General features: G+C 36.9%; 1 protein-coding gene across 1 annotated transcript; it reads left to right on the forward strand.

Annotated features, from left to right (window-relative positions):
• The first annotated feature begins 7,547 nt into the window (after positions 1–7,547).
• LOC133285643 (uncharacterized) lies at positions 7,548–9,657 on the forward strand. The gene is made up of 2 exons (XM_061482891.1): positions 7,548–8,907; positions 9,345–9,657. The coding sequence occupies exons 1-2, from the start codon at positions 7,561–7,563 to the stop codon at positions 9,366–9,368; spliced, it is 1,371 nt and encodes a 456-aa protein (XP_061338875.1). The 5' UTR covers positions 7,548–7,560; the 3' UTR covers positions 9,369–9,657.
• Positions 9,658–25,394: the final 15,737 nt, after the last annotated feature.

Genomic DNA, 25,394 nt, shown 5'->3' on the forward strand with positions numbered 1-25,394 from the left:
CGAATCCGTAATTAAAACAATTCCAATAGTTGTAATCATAACTTAAACTATGTGTGGAACACCTAACATAATTTTATTTAAACCATACATTGCTACCCTAGTGTGCCAAGTAGTCCCCTTAGACCAACAAGGCTTATAAACTCATTTTTATTATTATTAAACACTAAACATCTCTACTCTTTATTTATTTAAGAAATTCCTTTACTACTTTTATGATCGCCATCTTCCAACATGTTATAGAATTCTTCTTTAGCTACGCGTGGGTTCAAACCGCGCTCAAATCGGAGCACCGTAGCTCAAGTTAGGAGTTTTTGAAGAAAAACTGCTGAATTTCACAGGGGTCCCGCGTTGAGAGCGCCAAACCCGCGCTGTGAGCGTCTATGACGCACCGACACTTCAAAAATCCTGACGTGTCGTGTCCGACACTTCCCAACACTCTCGGACACTCCGACACTCCCCGACACTTCAACACACGTTATAGAAATTCAAAAAAAGGTTCAAAGGTTGATTTGCGTTAAGTTTTTTGTTCCAACTACTAGATTCGTTGGATTACGATTATCATTTTATTGAGTTTAATATAAATATTTGAGATATGTTATGTTTCTTTGCTAAATTTATGAATATTATAAGTTTAGATTCATTTTTTTTAAATTATTGAATATTAAATATAATATACACTACATAAACTAAAAATATTATTGAATATCAAAACATGTCCTAACGTGTCGAAATATAACATTTTTTAGAATTAACGTGTCGGAGTGTCGTGTCGTATCGTCATGTGTCCTGTGTCGGTATCAGTGCTACATAGGCGAGCGTCATCCTTGCTGCCATTTTCGCACCTACGGCGCCGACAGCGCCAACTTGGCGCTCAGAGCGCCACTGTTTTGGAGATTTCACCATACTTAGATATTTTACCCATAACTTGAGCTATACTTATCCGATTGACACAATCTTGGTCTCGTTGAAAAGCTAAGAAAAAGATATATAACTTCCATTAAGACACAAGGGTCCAAAACTATCATATAGGATATGAAAAATGAATAACAAGACATGATTACCTTATTTTTTTTATTAATACTCAAGCTACAGGCCTTCTTCCACCTAATTGACACTTTATAACCATTATAAGACATCATCCTTACAATTCTAAGACATACATTTATCAAATAGGTATCCATGCCCTTCAATCATATATACACAATGAGTAAAATATTCAAGTATTTCTAATACATAATCATGGGACTTAGATACAAAACACTATGATCAAATCTTTGGCTCCCATCAACAAAAGAAATAGCAAGGGAGATGAGCATAGGCTAAGTCCATCAAAATAAAGCATGACATACATATAACCAATGGCTTTCAAATATCAATCCTATACATAGTAACTACAAAATGGCATGCATAATCCCAAATGATGCAAAATCCTTATGTATCAACTAGTCCAAGTATGGCCACTTGCCAACAAAGGCTCATGCAGCATCTTTACCTGAAAGGGGGTCCCCACAACACGGGGTGAGATATATAAATAAATCTCAATAAACCAGGGGTCCTTGGAGCATCTCTCCACCCCATAGTTCACTTACAGTATAATAGCAATAATCAATAAATAATGCAGTAAATACATATCTATGCAATGTGTAAAACATCTCCAGGAGACATCCCTCGAGCTCTCATGTCGTCCTAAGGATACTCAGATGCAAAATAGTCATACTGGCCAGCTAAACTACCAAGTATGAATTATGCATCGTCATGCAATATACAAAACATAGGGAAACATCATCCTATGCCACACAAAATGCATACACATACGTATAACAAAGCATTAAACTACCTTATTGCGTATACAATACTATTAATAACCACTACCCATTTCGGGCTTGGTGGAACAATTAAGGGATCAATTCCCATGGTCCGAAGGCTTACCTCAAAGCTCCAATTCAACCTTTGTTCACCAATAACTTTTGCAACCAATCAACTTTGAATTCAAGCTACAACTTGCAAAATACACACCTACACCAAGGTGTCCCACAATCATCAACACAAGTTAATGAATATCCATATATTCATCAACAAAACAACAACTCTACACCACCAATTGGCATGAGCTTACCTATCCAAATGGCCCAATCAATCTCCATAGCTTGCTTCAATGAGTGGTCACTCAAGGTTGGTCCACTTGCCTCAATCCTAGCAACACAAGGACGCAATCAACCATCCAATTTACAATTTGCTCAAAATACTAGAAAACTCACAAACCAAAAGCATGAATTTTCTAATACATTGAACAACAACCAAATGACAATCTAAATTCATTTCTACCGCTTATTTATCATCTACAACAATTTTTACAAAGGACTTAAGCTTAAATCAAACCCAAACTCATATTACTCACAATGACACTATTAATCATCTTCCTCCATCATACAAACTCCATGAAAACCAAGCTTAAGGAGTGGAAACTTACCACAAATGGTTGCTTAACCAAGGAATGATTGTTCCTAAAACTTCCAAGGAGTGAAATGCTGCCAAACCCCTTCAATCTTCAAAGGGGGCGAAATTTTGGGGAGAAAAATCTCACACCACAATGCTCCCCACTCAAAACTAAGCTAGGATTAAGGATGAGAGGAAGATTCTAAGTGGTTTAGGCCTTTGAATCACTCAAATCGGTTGAGAAATGATGGAACTAGGGTTTGCTTCCCAATTTTGGTATTCTCTCCCTTTCTCTCAGCTTTTCCACGATGAAGAAGAAGGGAATGAGGTGAGTTTTAGTGTTTTTTCATTTAACTTAACTTAAGTTATCTTAACCGGGTATAAGATCATTTATCTATTCAACTCCATTCACCACCGAACTTTACCCAAAGGTCTGGAATATTTTTCTGGGAATATTTCCACTTTTACTTTTTATATTTTGGGTACTTTTTCCTACACCCATTTTTACTGAGTGCACTTTTTACCTCCAAAGTGACTCTAATTCATTTACTTAGGCCTTATACTTAATTTTACTCGCTAATACATATTTAATTACTTAGTTACATGGAATTTACTAATTAGTTAGGCTGGGGCTATTATAGTGTATAGAGGCCCTGCTCTGATACCACGTGTAACGCCCAACCACTTCAAGAATCAATGACTATCCCCACATACTAACACGAGACTTTTCAGTGTACTTTTTCCTCACACGCACACTTCCCGGAAAAACTTCCCAGGAGGTCACCAATCCCAGAATTGCTCCAAGTCAAGCACGCTTAGTTGTGGAGTTCTTCCATTCCGGGCTACCGAAAAGCAGATGTATCTTCACTCGCACACTTCCCGGGAAAAAATTCCCACGAGGTCACCCATCCCAGAATTGCTCCAAGTCAAGCACGCTTAACTGTGGAGTTCTTCCATTCCGGGCTACCGAAAAGTAGATGTATCTTGTTAGCATAGGTAGAACCAATTAATTCTTATTAGCTATCCTAAATTGTGCAGCCTTATACCTGCACAGCCTTTGGAATCTCTCTCTTTCGAGTGTCGATTCGATTCATTCATGCATGTAACCCCCCGCTGGAAGCCTGTCAAGAGTCGCTCCTTGTCTGTGCCTCTTTGCACCGGCGATCACTCCCCGCCCTCGTCAGCGCTCCGGATGTTACATGCCCACCAGCTTCCACCTGGTTCGTCCTCGAACCACACCGTACTGGATGAGAGGCCCTGCTCTGATACCACTTGTAACGCCCGACCGCTTCAAGAATCAATGACTATCCCCACATACTAACACGAAACTTTTCAGTGTGCTTTTTCCTCACTCGCACACTTTCTGGAAAAACTTCCCAAGAGGTCACCCATCCCAGAATTGCTCCAAGTCAAGCACGCTTAACTGTGGAGTTCTTCCGTTCCGGGCTACCGAAAAGCAGATGCATCTTGTTAGTATAGGTAGTACCAATTAATTCTTATAAGCTATCCTTAAACTGTGCAGTCTCATACCTGCACATTCTTTGGAATCCTCTCTTTTGGGTGTCGATTCGATTCATTCGTTCATGTAACCTTCCTCGCTAGAAGCGTGTCAGGAGCCGCTCCTTGTCCGTGCCTCTTTGCACCGGCGATCACTTCCCGCCCTTGTCAGCGTTCGAGATGTTACATGCCCACCAGCTTTCGTCTGGTTCGTCCTCAAACCACACCATACTGGAAGAGAGGCCCTGCTCTGATACCACTTGTAATGCCCGACCGCTTTAAGAATCAATGACTATCCTCACGTACTAACACGAGACTTTTCAGTGTGTTTTTTCCTCACTCGCACACTTCCCGAGAAAACTTCCCAATAGGTCACCCATCCCATAATTGCTCCAAGTCAAGTACGCTTAACTGGAGTTCTTCCGATCCGGGCTACCGAAAAGCAGATGCATCTTGTTAGCATAGGTAGTACCAATTACTTCTTATAAGCTATCTCAAACTGTGCAGCCTTATACCTGCACAACCTTTGGAATCTCTCTTTCGGGTGTCGATTCGATTCATTCATGCATGTAACCCCTCGCTGGAAGCTTGTCAGGAGCCGCTCCTTGTCCATGCCTCTTTGCACCGTCGATCACTCCCCGCTAGGGGTGAAACTGGGTCGGGCCGGCCTACAGGGGCCTACGGCTCGGCCTTTATCAGGCTAGACCTGACGTAGTATATTTTGTATAATAGACCGGGTTCGGGCCTTAAAAAAGCCTGTTTAATAAAAAGGTCGGGCCTTTAAGCATACAGGCCGGCCTTTAAGTATGACTTGAAGAAAAAAAAAAGATATAAATTTAATCAATTGCAATTATTTATAACTTAATCATATTCAATTATATTTTAATAAAAATCTTACTTTATTTCTTATATAGGAGGAACCAACATCTCAACATGTAAGATTGTGTATATGAATATATTAAAAGATTTTTGGCAGAGGTTATACTTACTACAAGCATTATGATGTGTTTGTTGGATTCATGTAGTTATTTTAATTTACATAGTATGGATTTGTTTGTTGGATCTGATGAAATATATGTTATTTAATTTGAGCATTTTGCTTTTGAAAATGACTTAAATGCATATTGTATTAGTTTTGTTATGATTCATGATTCTGTTTGGACGTTGAAATTATGATTTTTGGTGTAGCAACAGAATTTGAGTACTTTGTAAAGTTGATTCATGGTTCTGCTTGGAAGTTAAAAATTAACAGGCTAACGGGCCAAGCCAGGCCATTTGTTTTTTTCATAAACGGGCCAAACCAGGCTAACAGTTAGACTCATACTAGGCTTGGGCCGGGCCAAATTGAAATTTTTTGACACAGGCTTGGGCTTTTCGGGACAAAGCTCGGCCCAGCCTAGTCCACTTTCATCCCTACTCCCCGCCCTCGTCAGTGCTCGGGATGTTACACTCATTTATGATTGTAATCCTATATTTTGAATTTTCTCTTTGTCTTTTTCTTTCCTTTTCTTGTAACACTCTTTTCCTCGTCTCACCTCCTTCATTTCATAACAAATAAAATGTGAATAGCCTCATCCTTGTTATTCTATTTACGGTTATTCTAGTCTAAAACAAAACATGCTTAAGTCCTACGTTTCGTTATCTCCAATAATATTTCATTAATAAATGATCCGTAAATATAAAAATCACACCAATAATAAATTAATTATTTTGTTAAATAAATATGATAGATGAATAATAAAATTCAATTAATTCAAATTTAATTTAAACATAGTAAATAATTTAATTAAAAAACAAGAGCATGAAACAGTATTTTAAAATAGTATTTATCTCATACAATACATAAAAAAATGAGTAGGACCTATCAAGGAGAAGAGAGAGAAAGAAAATAAGCGAGTTCCATCAAATTTTGTGTGAGTTGTATGAGATAAATTATCTAACACAATATGCAAAACTATATTCCCTTTAAAATATTGCAAAAAAAATTCTTTGCTACATTCACATAAAAATATATAAGGGTGATAATTTTTATTTTTTTTTCTGTTTTTTCACTTAAAATATCTACGACTTTACATGATGGAAAAATTTAAAAATAAAAAATAAAAAACAAAAAGTAGACAAAAGTAGGTAAGTAACGAGCGCTTAAACAAGAAAGACATGGGCCCTACAAGGAAACGATTAATCATCCGCCGAGACTTAAAAAAAGAATGAAAAAGCCATGTACAAAAATAAAAAATAATAAAAAAAGACTAGATCATAAATGAACGTGAGCATTCAGACAAAGGCAAAAACGTTAACGAACCATGATTTTGTCTGTAACTGGAAAAAACGAAAGCCACTCTTTGTTCTTCTTTCTCGTGTGTCCTTGATATGTGTAACTACTAGATGCTGTTCGTGTACAAAAAGCCAACACACGCACACAAAAAAAGTTTTCCCTTTTTTTCTTCTTCTTAGTTCTTAAGTCTTGGCTTTGAATTCAGGCACACACAGAAGCTGGCCCTTTTGCGTATTCATTGGGAGCCAATTTTGCAGCAGATTAGTTCTGGCTACGCTGTGAAGCAGCTAGTTTTCCATGTTTGTCTCATTCACAATTAATGCTTTCACACGCTCATTTGGGAAGGTAGAAATATACTAGATTTGGTCTTAAGTTTTTTTCCTTGTTAGAAAAGCGTGTTCTATTTTTATATGTTCTTGTTCATTCCCCTCCCTTTTCTAAGCAAAGTCATCATTTTTCTTTTTTTCTTTTCCCTTCTTTTTCTTTCGAGCCAAACACCCTTGAAGTGCTTACTCTTTTCTTTCTTGCAAACGGATTTCTGATTTGAATCGGGTTGAGATTTTTGGTTGTGGTAAGTAGTTGCTTTCTTTCATCGGTTTATTCTTGGTTAAGGATCATATATTTGTTTGCGATCACCAAATTGATTATCTTCTTCCTCTTTAATCTCGTTGTGGTAAGCCATTCGTCTAATTGATATCGTGGGAATTTGACTGATAAGCATTGTTTTTTAATACCCAAAATTTCGTTTCAGAGACATAGCACATGGACTAGACTTTCAAAACTAGCCCCAAACACCTCATTGGTCATCTTGGTCTTCTTTGTGTATTTATTTTATTACTATGCTCACATGCCTGCCTTAGTGACAACATGTTCATTTCATTTTTTTATCTCAATATTGAATTTATTTATATAGTAATAAGGTCAAATCTCGGTGTACAAGGTTGCCCGACTTGTAAGGATAAGGGTTAGAATCAATTGCACGTAGTTGTATTCTTTCATTTTTTGCAAAGAGATTATTTTCTTGACTCAAAATCTGTGACCATCCAGTTACAAGTCGTATTCTTTCATTTTTGCAAAGAGATTATTTCCTTGACTCAAAACCCGTGACCGTGACCATCAAGTCACAAGGAGTAATTAAGTTTACTGCTGCAGGCTCGTCCTCTAAGGATTTTCTTCCCCATCACCACCGTTTAAAGGTTTTCAATTTTATGGCTGATTGTGATATAAAACTTCTATTGTGTTCAGGGATTTGTGATTTGTGATTGCTTCAATACAACAATTAATCAAGGCGTAGCATGGCAGAAAAGAGCACGTGTTCTGTGATGGCTAAATCTAAAAGTGATGTAACAGCCATGAAGGAGACACTTCAGGCTCAGCAGCTGCTTCTGCAGAAGCTATATGCCGAGTTGGATAAGGAAAGAGAAGCCTCAGCTACAGCAGCAAGTGAAGCATTGGACATGATACTGCGTTTGCAAGGAGAAAAGGCTGCGGTGAAGATGGAAGCTAGTCACTATAAGAGAATGGCAGAGGAGAAAATGGGGCATGCTGAGGCATCTCTTGAAGCCTTTGAAGAGCTTATGTATGAAAAGGAAATGGAAATTGCGTCTCTTGAGTTTCAAGTCCAAGCTTACAAGCACAAACTCCTGAGCTTGGGGTGTGATCTAAATGCCACTGAGTTTGAGTTCCCTGAGGATTTGCTTTTGAATACAATTGATCAACAAAATGGAGAAAAGGGTCAAAGTAGCACTGTAAGAAGGCTTCATTCAATGCCCCCTATTCCGTTTAAGAATTCTATTAGAGTTCCTAGAAAGAGGGAAAGATCTCCTAGTCCAGTTCCAGTTTCAGATGTGATTCCTAAGGTAGTGGGAGAAAGCATTGACCATGAAGTTACTCCACCAAGCATGGATTTCACAAGAAAGTCAGAGGACTTTGCATTTGGCAGTGAAACCCTTGATTCATATTGGAATCAGATAAAGTTGTTAGATGAACAAGTGAGAGTGATTTCAGATTGTACAGAATTAGAAAAGAGTGCAAACTTGTGTAGTAGAAGAGGGAGGTCTTGTTCAATATTTTCACAAGCTAGCACTAAGATAACCCGTGACCAAACAGATAGCTTTCCCTCTATTAATTCAGATAAAGTAAATCATGGTGAAAGTACACATGATAGGAAGAAAGAAGTTGCTAATTCTCCTTGCTTGCTTAATGTCTATGATGTATTTGAAGTCCCACAAACTAGTGAAAACCATAAAGTCAGTGAACATGGAAAAAAAGGGCTTGAGAAATGGAATTCTGAAGCAGAGAACAGATTGACAAAACCGGACTCTGTCTCTGATGGAATTGTTGAATCACTTGTTAAACATGATGCAGACAAGCAAAAGGGCATGCTTAGAGTACACCGTGAAATCAAAACACCTTGTCCTAAAGATATGATGACCATCATTGGTCAGAAAAAAGAAAGGGAGGGTGTGGATTACAATGCTCAAGCTGAGTTTCAAAAGTTGCATCAGAGAATTGAGAGGCTTGAGAGGGAGAGAAATAGTGCAAGGCAAGAGATTACTCATGAAGGGGATGGTGAAGAGCAATTGAGGCTGTTGAAAGACATGCAAAGTCAACTCAAATTTATACAGTCAGAGATAAGAAGCTGGAAAACCAAAGAAGCCACCCCTATGGATGATGTGCCTTTGGGTCTTCTCCAAGAGGTAAACTATAATATATGTTCCCCCCAACCCCCTTTTCTATTATGGGAAAAAAAAAATTCTTGTTGCTACAGGGATCTTTTTCTTTGATTCTCTCTCGGATACACCTAGAGGGTAAGCCAAAGCATTGGTAAAACTGTTTTTTTGTAATTGAAAGGTCAGAGATTTGAATTCAGGAAACAACTTTTTTGCAAATATGCAAGGATAAGGATAAGGATACAAGGATTTTCCACACCCTTGCTTTCTTAGTAGGGGTTTAATGGGAAGTGGTGGCTCTCTCATATACACCCAAGTTAACATTTGATATTTAGTTTACATGTGATGATCAGGGATGGGAAATGTTGGGACTGGCTTTTGGTGAAGTCAATAATTATCTGTGTTTTTTCTGAATTATTCGTTTGAAACAAGAATTAATGATAGCAAATTTCTATGAACAACAGGCAATGTTGCACTTTTGGCTTTGATCAAGTAACTACTGAATGACCAACTCAGACGACCAATCAACTCACTGCTTCATATGATGTACATATGCTTTGTCTACAAAGAGGATTGTGTGGGGTATAGGATGGTAGAATTTGATCTTCTAATTTGAATTTAGTCACTGAAAAATATATATACATTTCCCATAACAACATGTTGTACATTAGGCACTGGTATGACGGCAATTTGAAACTCTTGTAGGCTTAAATATGGTTTCCTATGTCTTTTTTCTTCCTGAGATTGAAGTTGTGACAGACATGGCTTAGTGGATTGAAGAGCTTTCTGTCGTGCAAAATTAATAATGTATGGTGTGTTTTTTCACCCCTCATATTATATTGAAGTGGAAGAAAATAAATGAGTGTCCTCAATTCCTCCATGTTTATGTTTAGAGATTTTGCACTATAGTTTCATTGATCCTTTTGCTAATTCTTAACAAGGGAATAACCATAAACTGATTTTTGATTATGCTGTGAATTGATGAAGAAAGTTTTACAAAACGGTTACATATCTAGTTTCCTCAGCAGCAAAAGTATTAGATGGCGACATCAATTTGCTGTTAAGACTATTTAGATCACTCCTCAAACTCTGCTTATTCTTCAGTACAATTTTATGCATATAAATTGTTAGAAAAAAGATCAATCTACAAAACAAGTGTGAATGGATTCAGTAACTGAACTAGCAGAACCAAGTCTATACCCCACTCTTGTGCTCTAATAAAATTGAGTTGATGCCAAGAAAGCAACAGAATGGACTTAATTGTAAAGAGAATTATGGGTAATGAATCCCCATTTTATGATTTTGTGAATTTTTTTTTTCATGTTGTTATATTATTTGAAAGTTTATAAAGAAGGAAAGCACAATCAGTAGCTGTTTGACACTATTGCAGTGTTAAGAGTTACCTCGTATATAGCCCCGAAAACGTTACAGGGGTATGGCACAACAGCGAAGTCCTATCTGAAAAATTGTACTAAAGTCCAAAAAAGTTTTCGGCTCTCTAATTTTGAGGTACAATTGAATTATTATGCATTTCCAAATAGAGAAAGACTATCTTCATCGTGCAAATCATTAGGGGTCCACTGATTTTAGAACAAAACTCAAATTGAAACAGAGGGATGCCATCTTCATTTGTACAAATATCACAAGGAGTTCACAAAGGAGTAGTGTTAACAAATAAAGAAGAAGAAATAAAAGAGAGAGAATATATTAGGGGAAGAAAAAAATAGGAAAGAAGAGAACCAGAGAACAAAAAAAGACCTCCTGAAGGTTTGGATAAACTAGGGTAAAAAAAAAAAGGTAATTGTAGTCTTATGTCACAGCAATTTTTTTTTATCCCATGCACACTTAACTTGAAGTGGGGCCCACCACAAAAGAGAAGAAAAAAAAATAAAAAAGAAATAGCACAAGTATCGATGTATGGACATAAGATAAAAATAAAATCCTGTTGCATAAGATTAATATTGCCCAAAAAAAATGACCTTGAACAAAGAGAATTGCCAGAAATGGAGGTGAAAGCTGGTCCGTTCGGAAATGAGACCATTTACATAAAAGATGGGTTAAAAAATACGGGGTTATGTAACAGGAAGTAGGCTCCTAAAAGAGAGAGCCCGGTCTTTTGACTCGGCTTGCGAAGCCACGAGGTTATATGTTTAAAATTGGTTGTTGGCACTAGACTTGAACTTGTATAAAAGTTCATTTAATAAAAAAGTCTCAAGCTTCAATTCAAAAGCTCGGCCTTAAAGTCTCTCAGGCCGGCCTAGTATATTATTATTATTATTATTATTTTATATTTTTTATGCTACTTGTAATAGTCCTCTCTTTCTCATCAATCCATTTCATCCCATTTTATTGGTTAAACACTTCAAAGCACGGAAACGCTCAGATTCAAAAGACTGATTCCTGACAAAAAGAATACAATTACAACCAATAGAGTCAGGAAAAATTTTCTATTTCTTCTTCTAATTTTATTTTATCTTTATTTTTAATATTAAATATCTTCACTGTTAAAGATTATCTTGCCAAATTCTGTGATCATAATTCTGCCGACACTTTTCTTTTTTTCTGACAAACTTCCATAGACGGACACGTGTCCGACACACGGTCAACTCTCCGACACGTTTTTTCGACACGCAGTCAACTTTTTCTGACACGCGATCAACGCTCGGACACGTTTTTTTTATTTTAAATCTTAATTTTATTTTGTTAACTAAATATAAAAGAAATAATTTATAAGTTAATTTTTTTCTATTATGAAATTTGACATGAAAAATTAACAAAGTACCGAAAAATTATTTATATTTATATTTTTGTTATGAAATTTAAATATTTAATTGGGTATATGACTTATTATGGACTCTTATATGTATTAAATATAAATTATATTATATATATTAAAAATTTTATTTAATATCAAAATGTGTCCCAACGTGTCGAAATATGACATTTTTTAGAATTAACGTGTCGGCGTGTCGTGTCGTGTCCCGTGTCCCGTGTTCGTGTCCGTGCATTATAGGTTAAACAGAGTTTTTGATTGATTTTGTTCTATATTATGCTGTTTGGATATACCTTGAATTTATGAATATTTATGAAATTACTAGTGTTATTGATTATATATTCTGTTTTGATAAAATTTTATTGTCTTATTTTTTTAAAACAGGCTAACAAGCTAAATCAGGCTTTTATTTTTTGTAAATAAGCCAGGCCACTGGCCAATAATTATATTTATAACAGGTAACATGCTTGGTCAGGCTGACACATTTAAACACATGCTTAGCCTTTTAAGAGCAAAGCTCGGCTCGGCTCGGCCCGTTAACACCCATAACAGGAAGTATATTTTCTCATGTTGGTGATACAAAAGTCTTGTGGACTTCAACATTTAGGAAATCAAAAAATGAAAAAAATTAGATGACACGTTTTTTTATGTATCAGTAGAAAAAATTTGGCCTCTCCTGTAACAGGAGAGGCATATTACCCTAAAAATATTATGTAAACCTTTCTTGTAAACTAGTGATCGCCTCCCTCAAAAATCATAGAAGCCTTTAGTTGTGAGCATTATTTCTATTTTTTGTCATATAAATATAGCTACAACTTTAAAAAAATAATATATACACTGTGATTCATTCCCTAAAATTTTTTCTAGCTCCGCTGTCTCATCCTATGATGGAGAAAGGTTCACTTATAAATAGCTTGGAAGTGTCAAACTAGACGACATAAATATTTAATGGCATTGATATTGGAAGGATATCAGTTGAGAAACAAACATATTGCATATAAATGAGAAGAATTTCTTGATTTTCCTAGTTAAGATATTACAAAGAATTGCCAAGAGGTTACTAGTTAAGATATTACAAAGGATTGCCAAGAATTTCTTGATATATCCAACTAAACCAAACATAGTGAATCCTTAGAATGATATAATCCCAAATCTATGCTTCCTCAGAAATATCAAAAAATATGTTTGATTCCATTCTAGTGTCTTCAAGTTAGCTCAGATATAAATTGGGCTAATAAATTTACCGCAAAAGCGATATCTGATTACATATTTTGAGCCAAGAACATCAAAGCCCCAATTGCATTAAGGTATGGTACTTCAGGTCCAAGTATCTCTTCAACAGATTCTTTAGTACAAAATAGATCCTTGAAGGGGTCTAGAGACCTTACGGCCATAAGGGTGCTTAATGGATTAGCCTTATCCATGTTGAAACATTCAAGTGATCTTTCAATACATGCTAATTGATGGACAATAATCCCATTTTCTTTATGATTAAGTTCTAGACCAAGGCAAAGTCTGGTTTCACCCAAATCTTTGACTTCAAACCCCTTTTTCAAATACTCAATAGTTTTTTCTAACTCTTACTGAATTAGAAAGTATGACATTGAACCATTCCTCTTCTCAATTTTATTAAGATTTGTGACACTTAGTTTAGGATTATAGTTCCATATATGATGATTCTGATGAAAAACAAGATTGTGAAGGTCATCCAATCTTTGATGCCTTTGATAGAGAACAAGATGAAGAAAATCCAATTAGCATCATGATTGTAAATCAAAGAAACTATGAAAATATGGCGTCCATCATCATCAAGGAGCGACTGGGAAATAAATTAGAAGACATGTTTGAAATTCCTACAAAAGTTAAAACCCTACTTGATGTAGAAATAGAAAAGGCGCCACTTGGGCATTTTGAGATCATCTTTACTAGTGGAGGCGAAGTAGATTTGTGTATGAATATTTTCCTAGCTATAGAGAATGATGACTTAGATTTAGCCCATTAAGTACGACTCAAGTAGTTAATGAGTTGATTTAAGAAATCCAGTCTCAATCAATTTATGGCCCATCAAGCATGATCCATATGTTCAAAGAAGTTGACATATTTTGAGGATTAAAGTTTGAGATGTGTTTTGAGCTTGATTGATTGTGGAGTTTTTTGTAACACCCCCAAATTTCTAATAATTTTAAAAATATTCTTATAATAACAGAATTGCCAAAAATCACATTTAATTATTTATTAAGACCGTAACTATTGCAAAAACTAAACTAAAGTAAATTTAGAAAAATGTTACTCATAAGTGCAAGGCTAAATTTATCATACTCTTATGCCAAAAATATATTTAATGTAAATATTAAAACTTCAAAACGTAAAACCACAATCAAAAGTTTAACTTAAAATATGTCTTATACAATTATTAAATCCCCAAAGTGTAACTCTCCGTTCTAGAACTGGTTTGTTATCATTGCTTTATGATATTAAGCGCAGTCACAATCACGTTACGGATAAACTTTTTCTCTTAAACATTGTTCATTTACTTTTTAAAAGAAAACTGTATTTAATATAACCATACCGTAATTGTAATCATGTAACATTCTCTAAATTAAGACCACTACACTTAATCATTAACTCTAAACTTTTCATTAGGATAAACTATACCTTTAGGGCTTTTCTAAAAGATATTACAATAGCCATGTGGTTAAGTATAGCCAGAGTTATTCAACTCGCAAGGTAGCTGACGAAACCGAACTTTCAGAATTGTAGCATCAACATCAATCCAAAACTGGTATTGATATACTTATCAAATGGCTCTAATATTTTACAAGATTAATCTTATACGTTAGCTTCACATAGGCTCAAACCTCACTCAATTTGGAGCTCTGTAGCTCAAGTTATGCCAATTTTAATAAACTACGTTTGTGTTGAAAACGGGCAGTGCACTTGAATGCGCTCTTCGAACACATTTTTTACCCGGTAGCGCGCTTGAGAGCTCTACGGGGCGCTTGAGGGCCAAGAGGTAGAGAATTTGGCTATCTCTAGGTCTTCAGCATGCTTGAGCACCCTACAGGGCGCTTGAGCACCCTATAGGGCGCTTGAGCGCCCAAAGACAGAGATTTTTCCTCTATTTCACGCACACGGAGCGCTTGAGCGCTCTTATCAATGCTTGAGCGCTCTTATCAATGCTTGAGCGCTCTTATCAATGCTTGAGAGCGCTCCACCTAGAGCAGACTTGACCTCCCCTGTTTTTGGTGGTTCACTTGAAGGAGTTCCTCCCTCTTTTCTCCAACTTATGGGTACCCAATCGATGAGGGATTTCCAACCTTGGTCACACACCATGAGGCTCTCACATTCCATATACATTTCATCAATCCATCATACAATTCAAATTGATAAAACATAACTTCACATTCATCAATGTATCAATATCTCAATTACAACTCTTTTCTTCAAAATAATTATATGCCAAAGGACTTAGCTACCAAAGAGACATGATCAAAGCCATTACCATAATCAACATGGCAATTACCATTACTCTGATCGTGCATTAAGTCCTTCAAAATACATCATTTGGCCTCAAAATAAATACATATACACATGATGGTGCAATTGGCCTACACATATAACAATTCTAAATGGCATGCAACCCAAAATGTCCAGCTATCAAGTACAATCTACTCATGCTTCTTGCCTCGTTCAGCCTCCCCTCTATCAGTACCTGAAATGATGCCTCACAACACGGGATGAGATATAAGAATATACCACAGTAAACCAGGGGTCCTTGGAGATCACTTCACCCTAAGGTTCACTTCTAATGTACACATAATCATAATAGCTTAACACATACTTATCCATAAACATCACATGGACTTCAAAGAGAGATCCTCAAAGGGTTGTTTCTCTTAGGTGCTCACCACAAGGAGAACCACATATGGTTGTTTCTAAGGGAAGTCTACAATCTCACACTAGGGCTTCTCTAAGAGATCCTCAAGGGTTGTTTCTCTTAGGCTCTTACCACATGAAGATCCACATAGAACTGTTTCCAAGGGAAGTCCCAACCAATCATCCTCATCATAATATTAGGCACTTCAAAGAGAGATCCGCAACATGGCTATCTCTCTTAGGCTCTCACCACAAAAAGATCCACATAGGGATTTTTCTAAGGGCAAGACAAACCACCTGAAGATCCTCATAGGGCTGTTTCCAGGGAAAGTCTTCACTGGCATGATGGCTTCAAGAGGGATCCTCAAGGGCTGTTCCTCTCAGGTAATAACGACAAGGAGTTCCCCTTAGGGCTGGCTCCAAGGAAGACAACACATCCATCATATTAGTTACATTCATTGGATTGATCCAAGGACTACTCAATCCTTTCTCATTTATCAGTCACTACCTCATCTCTCAACTATCAACATAACCTCAATCCTAATCCTCAACCATTACCTCATTAATTATTTTTACATTTATCAATCATTCCTCAATTACTCTTAAACAATCAAACATGAATCAAAGGTCAATAAACAATCATAACATTTATCAATACATGAATCAATGCATGAGCATACATTTACTATCAACATTACATACCACACCTCATAAACTATTCCTCTTCAACGGAGTATGGTGGAACACTCAAGGGGATTGATGCCTTGCTAACAGTTGTGCAAGTAATGCGCGCAAGTATACGCGACAACAAGTAATATAGGGCTGTTATAAGTCCCAGATATCGTTCCCACAAGGATCGTTGGCGTTTTGAAATGACTAAAGGTTGTAATTGCTTAAAACTGAGTTGATATTTGAAAATAAAAGAAATAAAAATTGTAAGGTAAGAATAATCTAGAATGGATCTAAAATACTACTGTTCACTTTTCTTTTAAAATTTTTCTGAATTACTTTCCTAAGTTATAAAATAAGAATGAAGAATGGAGCAACTTAAATGAAAGATGTGACAAAAATTTTGAAAACGGAATAGAGATTGAAATATGAAATAACAAAGGAAATTGGAAAATCTGGATTGATAAAGAGGTTTAAAAAGGTGGGCTGAGTTCTGGTTCTCCTTCCCCACAGTGCTTGAAAAATAATTTGATTAACAAAAAGCTCATTCTAAGATTCTCAGTTAACAGGGCTGTATTGTTAATTTTTAATCTCTTAAAAATTGTTTTATCCCAAGGTTGCCCACTTCCATATCTCTATGCCAAGTGGGATTAGGACTCTTGAGATTCAGGTCCAATATTACATGAGGACTCATTCATTTCTGAATTGAGATCCCTTAGATGATTTCTCATCTAAGTCCATGTGTCTAATGCAGAATCCAGAATTAATTGTTTCTCAACAACTAAATCCTAACCAAACATCTGTCATTTGGCCAAAATGCAGATAATTTTAAACATTAGAAACAGCATTAAACAACTGAGATATAAACATTAAAACCAGGAAATCAAATATTTGACAAGCACTGAGGTTTGGGTATCACCTAAACCCAACCTCTAAAAAGTTAGCCACTATCCATATGGATGGAGCTTACACACAGAAACAGAGAACTACAAAAATCACAAAATAAAAATTCTAAAAACTAAAATTACAGCACTGGCCTAACAACCGGCAATCTCAGTGCTGTAAAGACATGCATCCCGTTTATCAAATGAACAAGAATCTCATTACAAAACAGAAATTTAAAGAAAATAAAAATTGTTCAGAAAACACAAAACTAAGAAAAATGATAAATCCGAAATCAGGAGTGGGAAGGACCGTCCTTTTGACTCACCCTCTTTCCCTTTTTATAGGGTTCCTTTCCTTCTTTGCGCGATTTTTCTCTCCAGCTCAGCAGATATACACGCGCTCCTTGCGCGTTACACACCGGTGGTCCCCAACAGCTCCCTCCTCAGACAAACTAAATGGATTGTTGCTCCCTCACCCCGTACGTAAACTTGCGCCCACAAATCGCTCCAGTCTCCACTCTCAAAAAAGTATCCAGCTCATCCACTCAGCAAGGGGTTGTTGTTTTGACGTTTTCTGTATGAGGAAAGGGTGTCTAGGGTTTGGTTAATCTTTCAATGAACCGTGATTGAGGGTTTATCTTGACAAATAAGCCAAATACAAAGAACGGTTTGGCTTTGCAAATCGCTTTGTGGTCAGGAACTTTGGTCGGTTGTGTGCTAGGGTTTTCTAGCAGCCCTTTCTCGTTTCTGACTCTGTCTCTTCCTTTCCTTTTGATTTCTTTTCATCTGGCTTTCTTTCTTCCTTTCCTTTTGGGCTTTTCAGGTCCGGCCCATCACTTCCCTGTACTTCTTTCTTTTCCTCATGCTGACTTCTTTCTCTCCTCTTCTTTTCTTTTCTTTTGGGCCACTGATTGAGTTTTAATTCCTCTGGCCCATCTTCTTTTCTGATTTTCTTTCTTATTTTGGGCTTCTGATCAAAGCATTTGCCCAATTTTTCTTCATTCTTTTTCTGCATGGAGAATTAACACCATTTGGGCCTGAACATATAAAATCAGCCCATTAATATCAAAATCAGAAAAATTCACTTCAATGCAATCTTTGGGGTTTTTTATTAACAAAGATATTCTTTTCACTCCCATTTTAATATCAAATTACATGTTCTAAGTCACAAACAATGGACTTATCACACCCCCAAACTTAAATTGTTACTTGTCCTCAAGTGACACAAGAAATTAGATCCAAAATTTATCAAATTAACCACCTAACAATCATTCAAATCACATCATTCAAAGCTACTCAGAATCAATCAACAATCTCAAACATTTTCATCAGCATTTCAATGTTCAGTTTTTTTTCAATTTTTAGTGACTCATATTATCATAAAGAGAAGTGAACAGATGCATGTATTTAGTTCAGCAATTCATCAATCACAAACCAGGCAGCTAAATGATCCTTTTATTCCATAAAACTACTCAGCAAACAGTGTGTGAAATTCAAATGCATAAGTGCCTCACTGACTGTTGAATAATGACAAAAGAGATTCTGAAAATTCAATTCTTAACACAGCATGCAATATTTTTCAAAAGGCAATAAAGATGGCAACTTTTCACAGCCTCACTGACTTACAGAATTATTCACTCAATGCTCAAGGGTTCTGTTTCTCTCAATCCAACACTAGGAATAGCTTTGACATAGGCTTGATAAGATGCTCTTGTCTTCTAAGTGACACACAGACCTGAACTTAATCAAAGGGACTTGAATAGGTTGTAACTTGGCTAAGGTGAAGGTGGAAAATTTGTGGGGGATTGGCTAACTTAGCTATGATGGAAAGGAAACACAATTATGAAGCATAATCAACTAATTCCTATTTTTTTATTTTTTTTTTTTTTTTTTTTTTTTTTTTTTTTTTTTTTTTTTAACAACCAACAAAATAAAAATAACAAAAAATCTTGCTTCTTTTTCTGTTTCCATCATAACTAAGAGGTGTAATAGATTGTGGGATAAGATAAAATGTGGGTATGTGAAAAGAAAAGGTCAAAGGCTCAAAATGGGTTTTCAATGGATGATGATCTATGGATGGCTTTTTGGTTTGAAAATGGTTAAACAAAACAACAAATTGCCCTCATCATTTTAAACTCAAGCCAACGCTACACTTCTTCAACTAAGCACCAAAGCAAGTTCTGCCTCACTACCCCAGTGTGAACCCCTCATGGAGAGAAAAAAAAATTTGCTGTGTAGGCTCAATATCTCACAGTGTTGGTAAAGTCACCATCTCGCATGCTTATTGTTAAAATTCACAAGATGCATTAATCAACTAAATTTCTCAACCTCTCACTGCCTTTTACCCATCAATCATTTAAAACACTCATGTCACTCTTCATCCACAAAACTACCCTGAGTTCTTTTCCTTTATTCAAATTCTCAGCTGCTTAGTTGTGATACTGACCACTCATTGCTAAACATCACACTCCTCAAATCCATTCTCATATCCAAAATTCCCTTTCACGAAAACAGCACAAAATCTCTTCCTAACTCAAAACAACCACACCAACAGAAAACTTCATACAACTCTAAAAACAACAAATCCAATCAAAACAGCAACTGAAACATAGGAAATTAATTCAAACTAAAAAAAAAAAAAAATTTCTAAAGAGCAAACATGGTTTGTGGTGCATCAACAAAATACTCTCCCCCAAACTTAATTTCAACAGTGTCCTCACTGTTGTGCCTCAAACAAGTTACACAAATGAAAATTTTACAAGTAGGATCAGTGTAACCTGAGGCCAGAAGAAGTTCTGGCCTATTTCTCCTGATAATCTGAGTCCCCTGACTCAGATTTATCCACATCTTCAGATTCTGATTCAGAAGACTGCATTTCTTCTTCTTCATTGTCACTCACTTCCTCTATGGCAGCTTTTGTTCTTGGCCTTCCCCTCTTCCTTGAGCTAAATGGGTGGCCATGTTCCTTTGTAGGTAGAGGAGTTGTCTCTTGCCTTGTAGGTTGGGGAGAAGGAGGATTGCCAGCAGCTTTTGCCATGACTTCTTTTACCTGTGGATCAACAAATACTGAAGAAGGTGGCCATGTTAAATCATCAGGAAGTGAAGGTAAACCAGGAAAATTTGCAAAGGTATTTTTCAAAAAATCATTCAAGACTCTGTCCCTCCCTACAATGTAATCATGAAATCTGGCTCTATTATACATAAAAGTGTAAAGTCCATTTTTTTGTTATGATCTTGCATTTGCATGAGCATTTTATGTATATGAACCAGATTATTATGTAACCCGCCTGGGAAAGGCTGGTCTTCAGTGGGAGGGACCATAGTCTCCAAGTGATTTGCAATATTTTCAGCCTCCTGTTGCTGAGAACTAGCAACATCAGGGACAAATTTCCCTTTCTTTTCTGGGGGAGAAGACTGAGTCTTCTCCTCTTCAACTACCCCCTTCAACTTTTCTTTTCCTTCTATTTCCAACTTTTCTTTCTCAACAGAGGGTGCAGCAATGCCCTTTTTTAATTTAGTAATGATTCGCAGAGTTATAGCCTCACTAACTTTAAAGAACACATCAGCTTGGTTTGCTGTGACACCCTTTTTCTTGCATAATTGTGATATGAAGCTAGGGAACCGTAGCTTGCCTTTCCTACCCCCAGCACAAGCTCCAATTCCTCTAAAAACTAATTTGGCAGCATCTACTGGTTTCCCAACCAATGAACACCACAACAACACAGCTCTATCCTTAGTCACTATATTTACATGAGTGGTAGGGAGCAATCTAGCTCTAATGAAGTGGTACCACGTTTGAGCTTTTTCATTTAGAAAGTGTTTTTGCAGAGTATAGTTCTTTTCCTTTATCTCCCATTCAGCCCCAGGGACTGCTATGACCTCTAATATTGCTGCCATGAAAGCAGGGTCATGCTTCTTGACATGCTTGGAAAACTCATCTTTAGAGGCCTTCGGTAGGGAAAAGAATTCCCTAATAACCTTGGGTTCAAAGGAAACTTTAATGCCCCTGACACTAACCTCAGTTTGACTGTCATTTAAAATTTCTGCATAAAATTCTCTTACCACATTGACATTAGCCGCATCCTTAGGATGCAGGTAAAACTGTTCCCAATGTTGAATTTTTACTACTTCATGCACATATTCAGGATAAGAGGCATTTTCCTCAAATCCCTTGTCAGGGGTAGGGTCCCTAGCAAGCATAGTCTTTTCAAACCTCTCTATTGCTTTTTCACATGTGAAGGAGGAGAGGGAAAAACTCTCAGGATCAGGTGTGTGAGGTGTAAGTTTTGGACTGTGAGGTCCTCCACTACGCAAGATATGTTTTCTAACCATGATGCCTAAAAATATTAAAACAGCAAATTGAAATTACCAAAAACAGAAAAATAGCAAAAATAAAACTGAGTTGATACTCAGACCACTCCCCCAAACTTTATACTGAATTTGCTTCCAGAAATCAGCAAACAGAATTCGCTTAACACCTGTAAACAAACAGAATGAGAGTGTCAGGACTCAGATATTCTATCTACAAAAGTTTTTTTTTTTTTTTTTTTTTTTTTTTTTAACAACTGAAAAACAGTAACTGAAATATATACAAAACACAACAATAATAAAGCTTAATTTCTGATTAGAGTCTCAAGCTAGACTCTTCACTGTTCGTTTGTGTTTAAATGGTGGGAGGGTCAGCAAGAGATATTGAGATTTGAGCTTTCTCAATTCCCTCCCCCAAATAATTTTTAAGCCTTTGACCATTGACAGTGAACTTGGTCCCATCTTTCTCATTTAAAATGTCCACTGCACCATGTAAATGGACTTTTGTTACCTTAAATGGACCAGACCACCTAGACTTTAACTTTCCCGGAAAGAATTTTAGCCTAGAATTAAAGAGCAGGACCTGTTGTCCCTCAAAGAACTGCCTATCTGAAATTTGCTTATCATGCCATCTCTTCATTTGTTCTTTATACAGCTTGGCATTTTCATAAGCATTTAATCTAAATTCATCCATTTCATTCAGTTGGAGAATTCTCTTTTCTCCTGAGGCAGTGGCATCAACATTCAATTGAGTAGTAGCCCAGTATGCTTTATATTCCAACTCTAAGGGTAAATGACAATTTTTACCAAAAATCAATTTGTAAGGTGAGCAACCTAAAGGTGTTCTATAGGCTGTCCTATAAGCCCACAAGGAATCATCTAATTTCAAGGACCAATCCTTTCTTGAAGGATTCACAACTTTTTCCAGAATTCTTTTCACTTCCCTATTTGTGACTTCTACTTGCCCACTGGTTTGTGGGTGGTAAGCAGTAGAGACTTTATGCTTAACTCCATATTTAGCCAAAAGGGCTTCAAATTGTCTACTAGCAAAGTGCTTACCTCCATCACTTATAATGGCCCTTGGAGTTCCAAATCGGGTAAAAATATTCTTTTTCAAGAATTTAATTACCACTTTTGAATCATTTGTGGGTAGGGCAGCAGCCTCTACCCATTTGGAAACATAGTCCACAGCCACCAATATATATTGATTCCCGAAGGAAGGGGGAAATGGTCCCATAAAATCTATGCCCCAAACATCAAAAAGTTCTATTTCCAAAATTGGCTTCAAAGGCATTTCTTGCCTTCGAGACACATTACCAGTCCTTTGACACCTATCACATTTATGGACATAAACATTGGCATCCTTGAATAAAGTAGGCCAATAAAAACCAGATTGCAACACCTTTGCTGCTGTCCTTAGACCACCAAAATGACCACCATATGGTGAGTCATGACATTGCTGTAAAATTGCCTCTTTCTCTTCCTCCAACACACATCTCCTAATTATCTGATCAGCACATTTCTTAAACATGTAGGGTTCATCCCACAAATAAAACCTACTGTCATGCACCAACTTCCTCCTCTGTTGGTAACTCAACTCTTTAGGAAGTTCCCCACTAACTAAATAGTTAGCAAAATCAGCATACCATGGGGTTGTGTTGGAGGTAATTAAAAATAGCTGCTCATCCGGGAAAGTTTCCCTAATGGCTTGCTCAACTCCCACATCATTTTTCTGCCCTTCATTAAGCCTAGACAAGTGGTCAGCCACTTGATTCTCGGTTCCTTTCCTATCTTTAATCTCCATATCAAACTCTTGAAGGAGAAGAACCCATCTAATCAATCTAGGCTTAGAATCCTTCTTTTCCACCAAATATTTTATGGCAGAATGGTCAGTATATACAGTGACTTTGGTACCTACCAAATAAGATCTAAACTTGTCAAAGGCAAATACAACAGCCAACAGTTCCTTTTCAGTAACTGTATAATTCAGTTGGGCTCCATTTAAGGTTCGGCTAGCATAGTAAATAGAGTGAAAAACTCTATTTTTTCTTTGTCCTAAAACAGCCCCCACTGCCCAATCACTTGCATCACACATTAATTCAAAGGGCAGTGACCAGTCAGGAGCTATTATGATGGGAGCAGAAATTAATTTCTGTTTTAGCTCCTTAAAGGCTTTGTGACAAGCCTCATCAAAATGGAATGGGGTGTTAATTTCCAGCAAATGACTAAGAGGCTTTGAGGTTTTGGAAAAGTCTTTTATAAACCTCCTATAAAAGCCAGCATGCCCAAGGAAAGACCTTATCCCTTTTATGTTAACAGGGGGTGGCAATTTTTCAATTTGGTCTATCTTGGCCTTATCAACCTCTAAACCAGCCTTAGAGATCCTGTGTCCTAGAACTATGCCTTCCCTCACCATAAAATGGCATTTCTCCCAATTTAGGACCAGATTTGTCTCTTCACACCTCTCAAGAACTTTTTCCAAATTTCCTAGGCATTCTTCATAAGAATCCCCAAAGACACTGAAGTCATCCATGAAGACTTCCACAAATTGTTCTATCATGTCAGTAAAAATTGCCATCATGCACCTTTGAAAGGTGGCTGGTGCATTGCACAATCCAAAGGGCATTCTCCTAAAGGCAAAGATGCCATAGGGACAAGTGAAAGTGGTCTTTGGTTGGTCTTCAGGAGCTAAGGCTATTTGATTGTACCCTGAATAACCATCTAGAAAACAATAGTATTCCTTACCAGCCAATCTATCTAACATCTGATCAATAAAAGGCAAAGGAAAATGATCCTTCCTAGTGGCCTTATTGAGTTTTCTGTAGTCCATACAGATTCTCCAACCAGTGACAGTCCTTGTGGATATTAATTCTTTTTTTTCATTCTCCACAACAGTGATCCCACCCTTCTTAGGGACACACTGTACTGGGCTGACCCAGTTACTGTCAGAAACAGGATATATTACCCCAGCATCCAACCACTTAATTATTTCCTTTTTGACTACCTCTTTCATGATTGGGTTCAATCTCCTTTGCTGCTCCCTAGAGCTGCTGGTTGGGTCAGTCAACAGAATTTTATGTGTGCAATAAGAAGGGCTAATACCTTTTATGTCTGCTAAAGACCAACCTATAGCCCTCTTAAATTTTTTTAAAACAGTCAGCAACTGTTCTTCCTCTAGCACAGTGAGCAGATTGGACACTATGACAGGCAAGGTATCTTTTTCTCCTAGGTAAGCATACCTAAGATGATTAGGCAGAGGCTTGAGTTCTAACACAGGGGGCTCTTCAATTGAAGATTTGGGAATTTTTAACCCTCTCTTGGCCAATTCTAATGACTCAAAATTTTTATTTTTCCAAACCACATCAGTTTTAGAATTCAGCCACTTAACTACTTCCTCAGAATCAGTTTGACTGATTTCTAGACCCTCAAAACCAGAATTTTGTAAAGGGTCTAATGAGGACTCATGCAAAAATTTATCTTTGACTACACAGTCAATGATATCTAGTCTAGAACATTCCTCAATGTCTCTTGGGTATTTCATGGCTTTTAAAATATTAAATTTTACTTGTTCCCCATTCACATTCATGACCAACTCACCCTCCTTAACATCTATGACAGCCCCACCAGTGGCTAAGAAAGCCCTTCCCAAAATAATTGGAACCTCTCTGTCTTCCTCATAGTCTAAAATTATAAAATCAGCAGGTAGAATGAATTTATCTACTTTCACCAAAACATTCTCTACTTTCCCTTCCGGATAAACTAGAGACCTATCAGCCAACTGTAATGTGACAGTGGTGGGATTAGGCTCTCCTACTTTCAGCTTTTTGTACACACTCAAAGGCATTAAGTTGTGGTACAAGGGATTGTAAAACTTCCTGGGTCTCCTAGTTTAGGAGGTATCTTACTAAGAAGATATTGACTGCTCTCTTGTGTAAGAGCAACAGTCTCAAACTCTTCTAGCCTCCTTTTTCTTGAAAGAATTTCTTTCATGTTTATTTCTCCTA

Source organism: Gastrolobium bilobum, unplaced genomic scaffold, assembly GCF_033153095.1.
Source record: "Gastrolobium bilobum isolate Gb01-03AN ecotype WA unplaced genomic scaffold, APGP_CSIRO_Gbil_v1 utg82276, whole genome shotgun sequence".
NCBI classification, from domain to species: Eukaryota; Viridiplantae; Streptophyta; class Magnoliopsida; order Fabales; family Fabaceae; genus Gastrolobium; species Gastrolobium bilobum.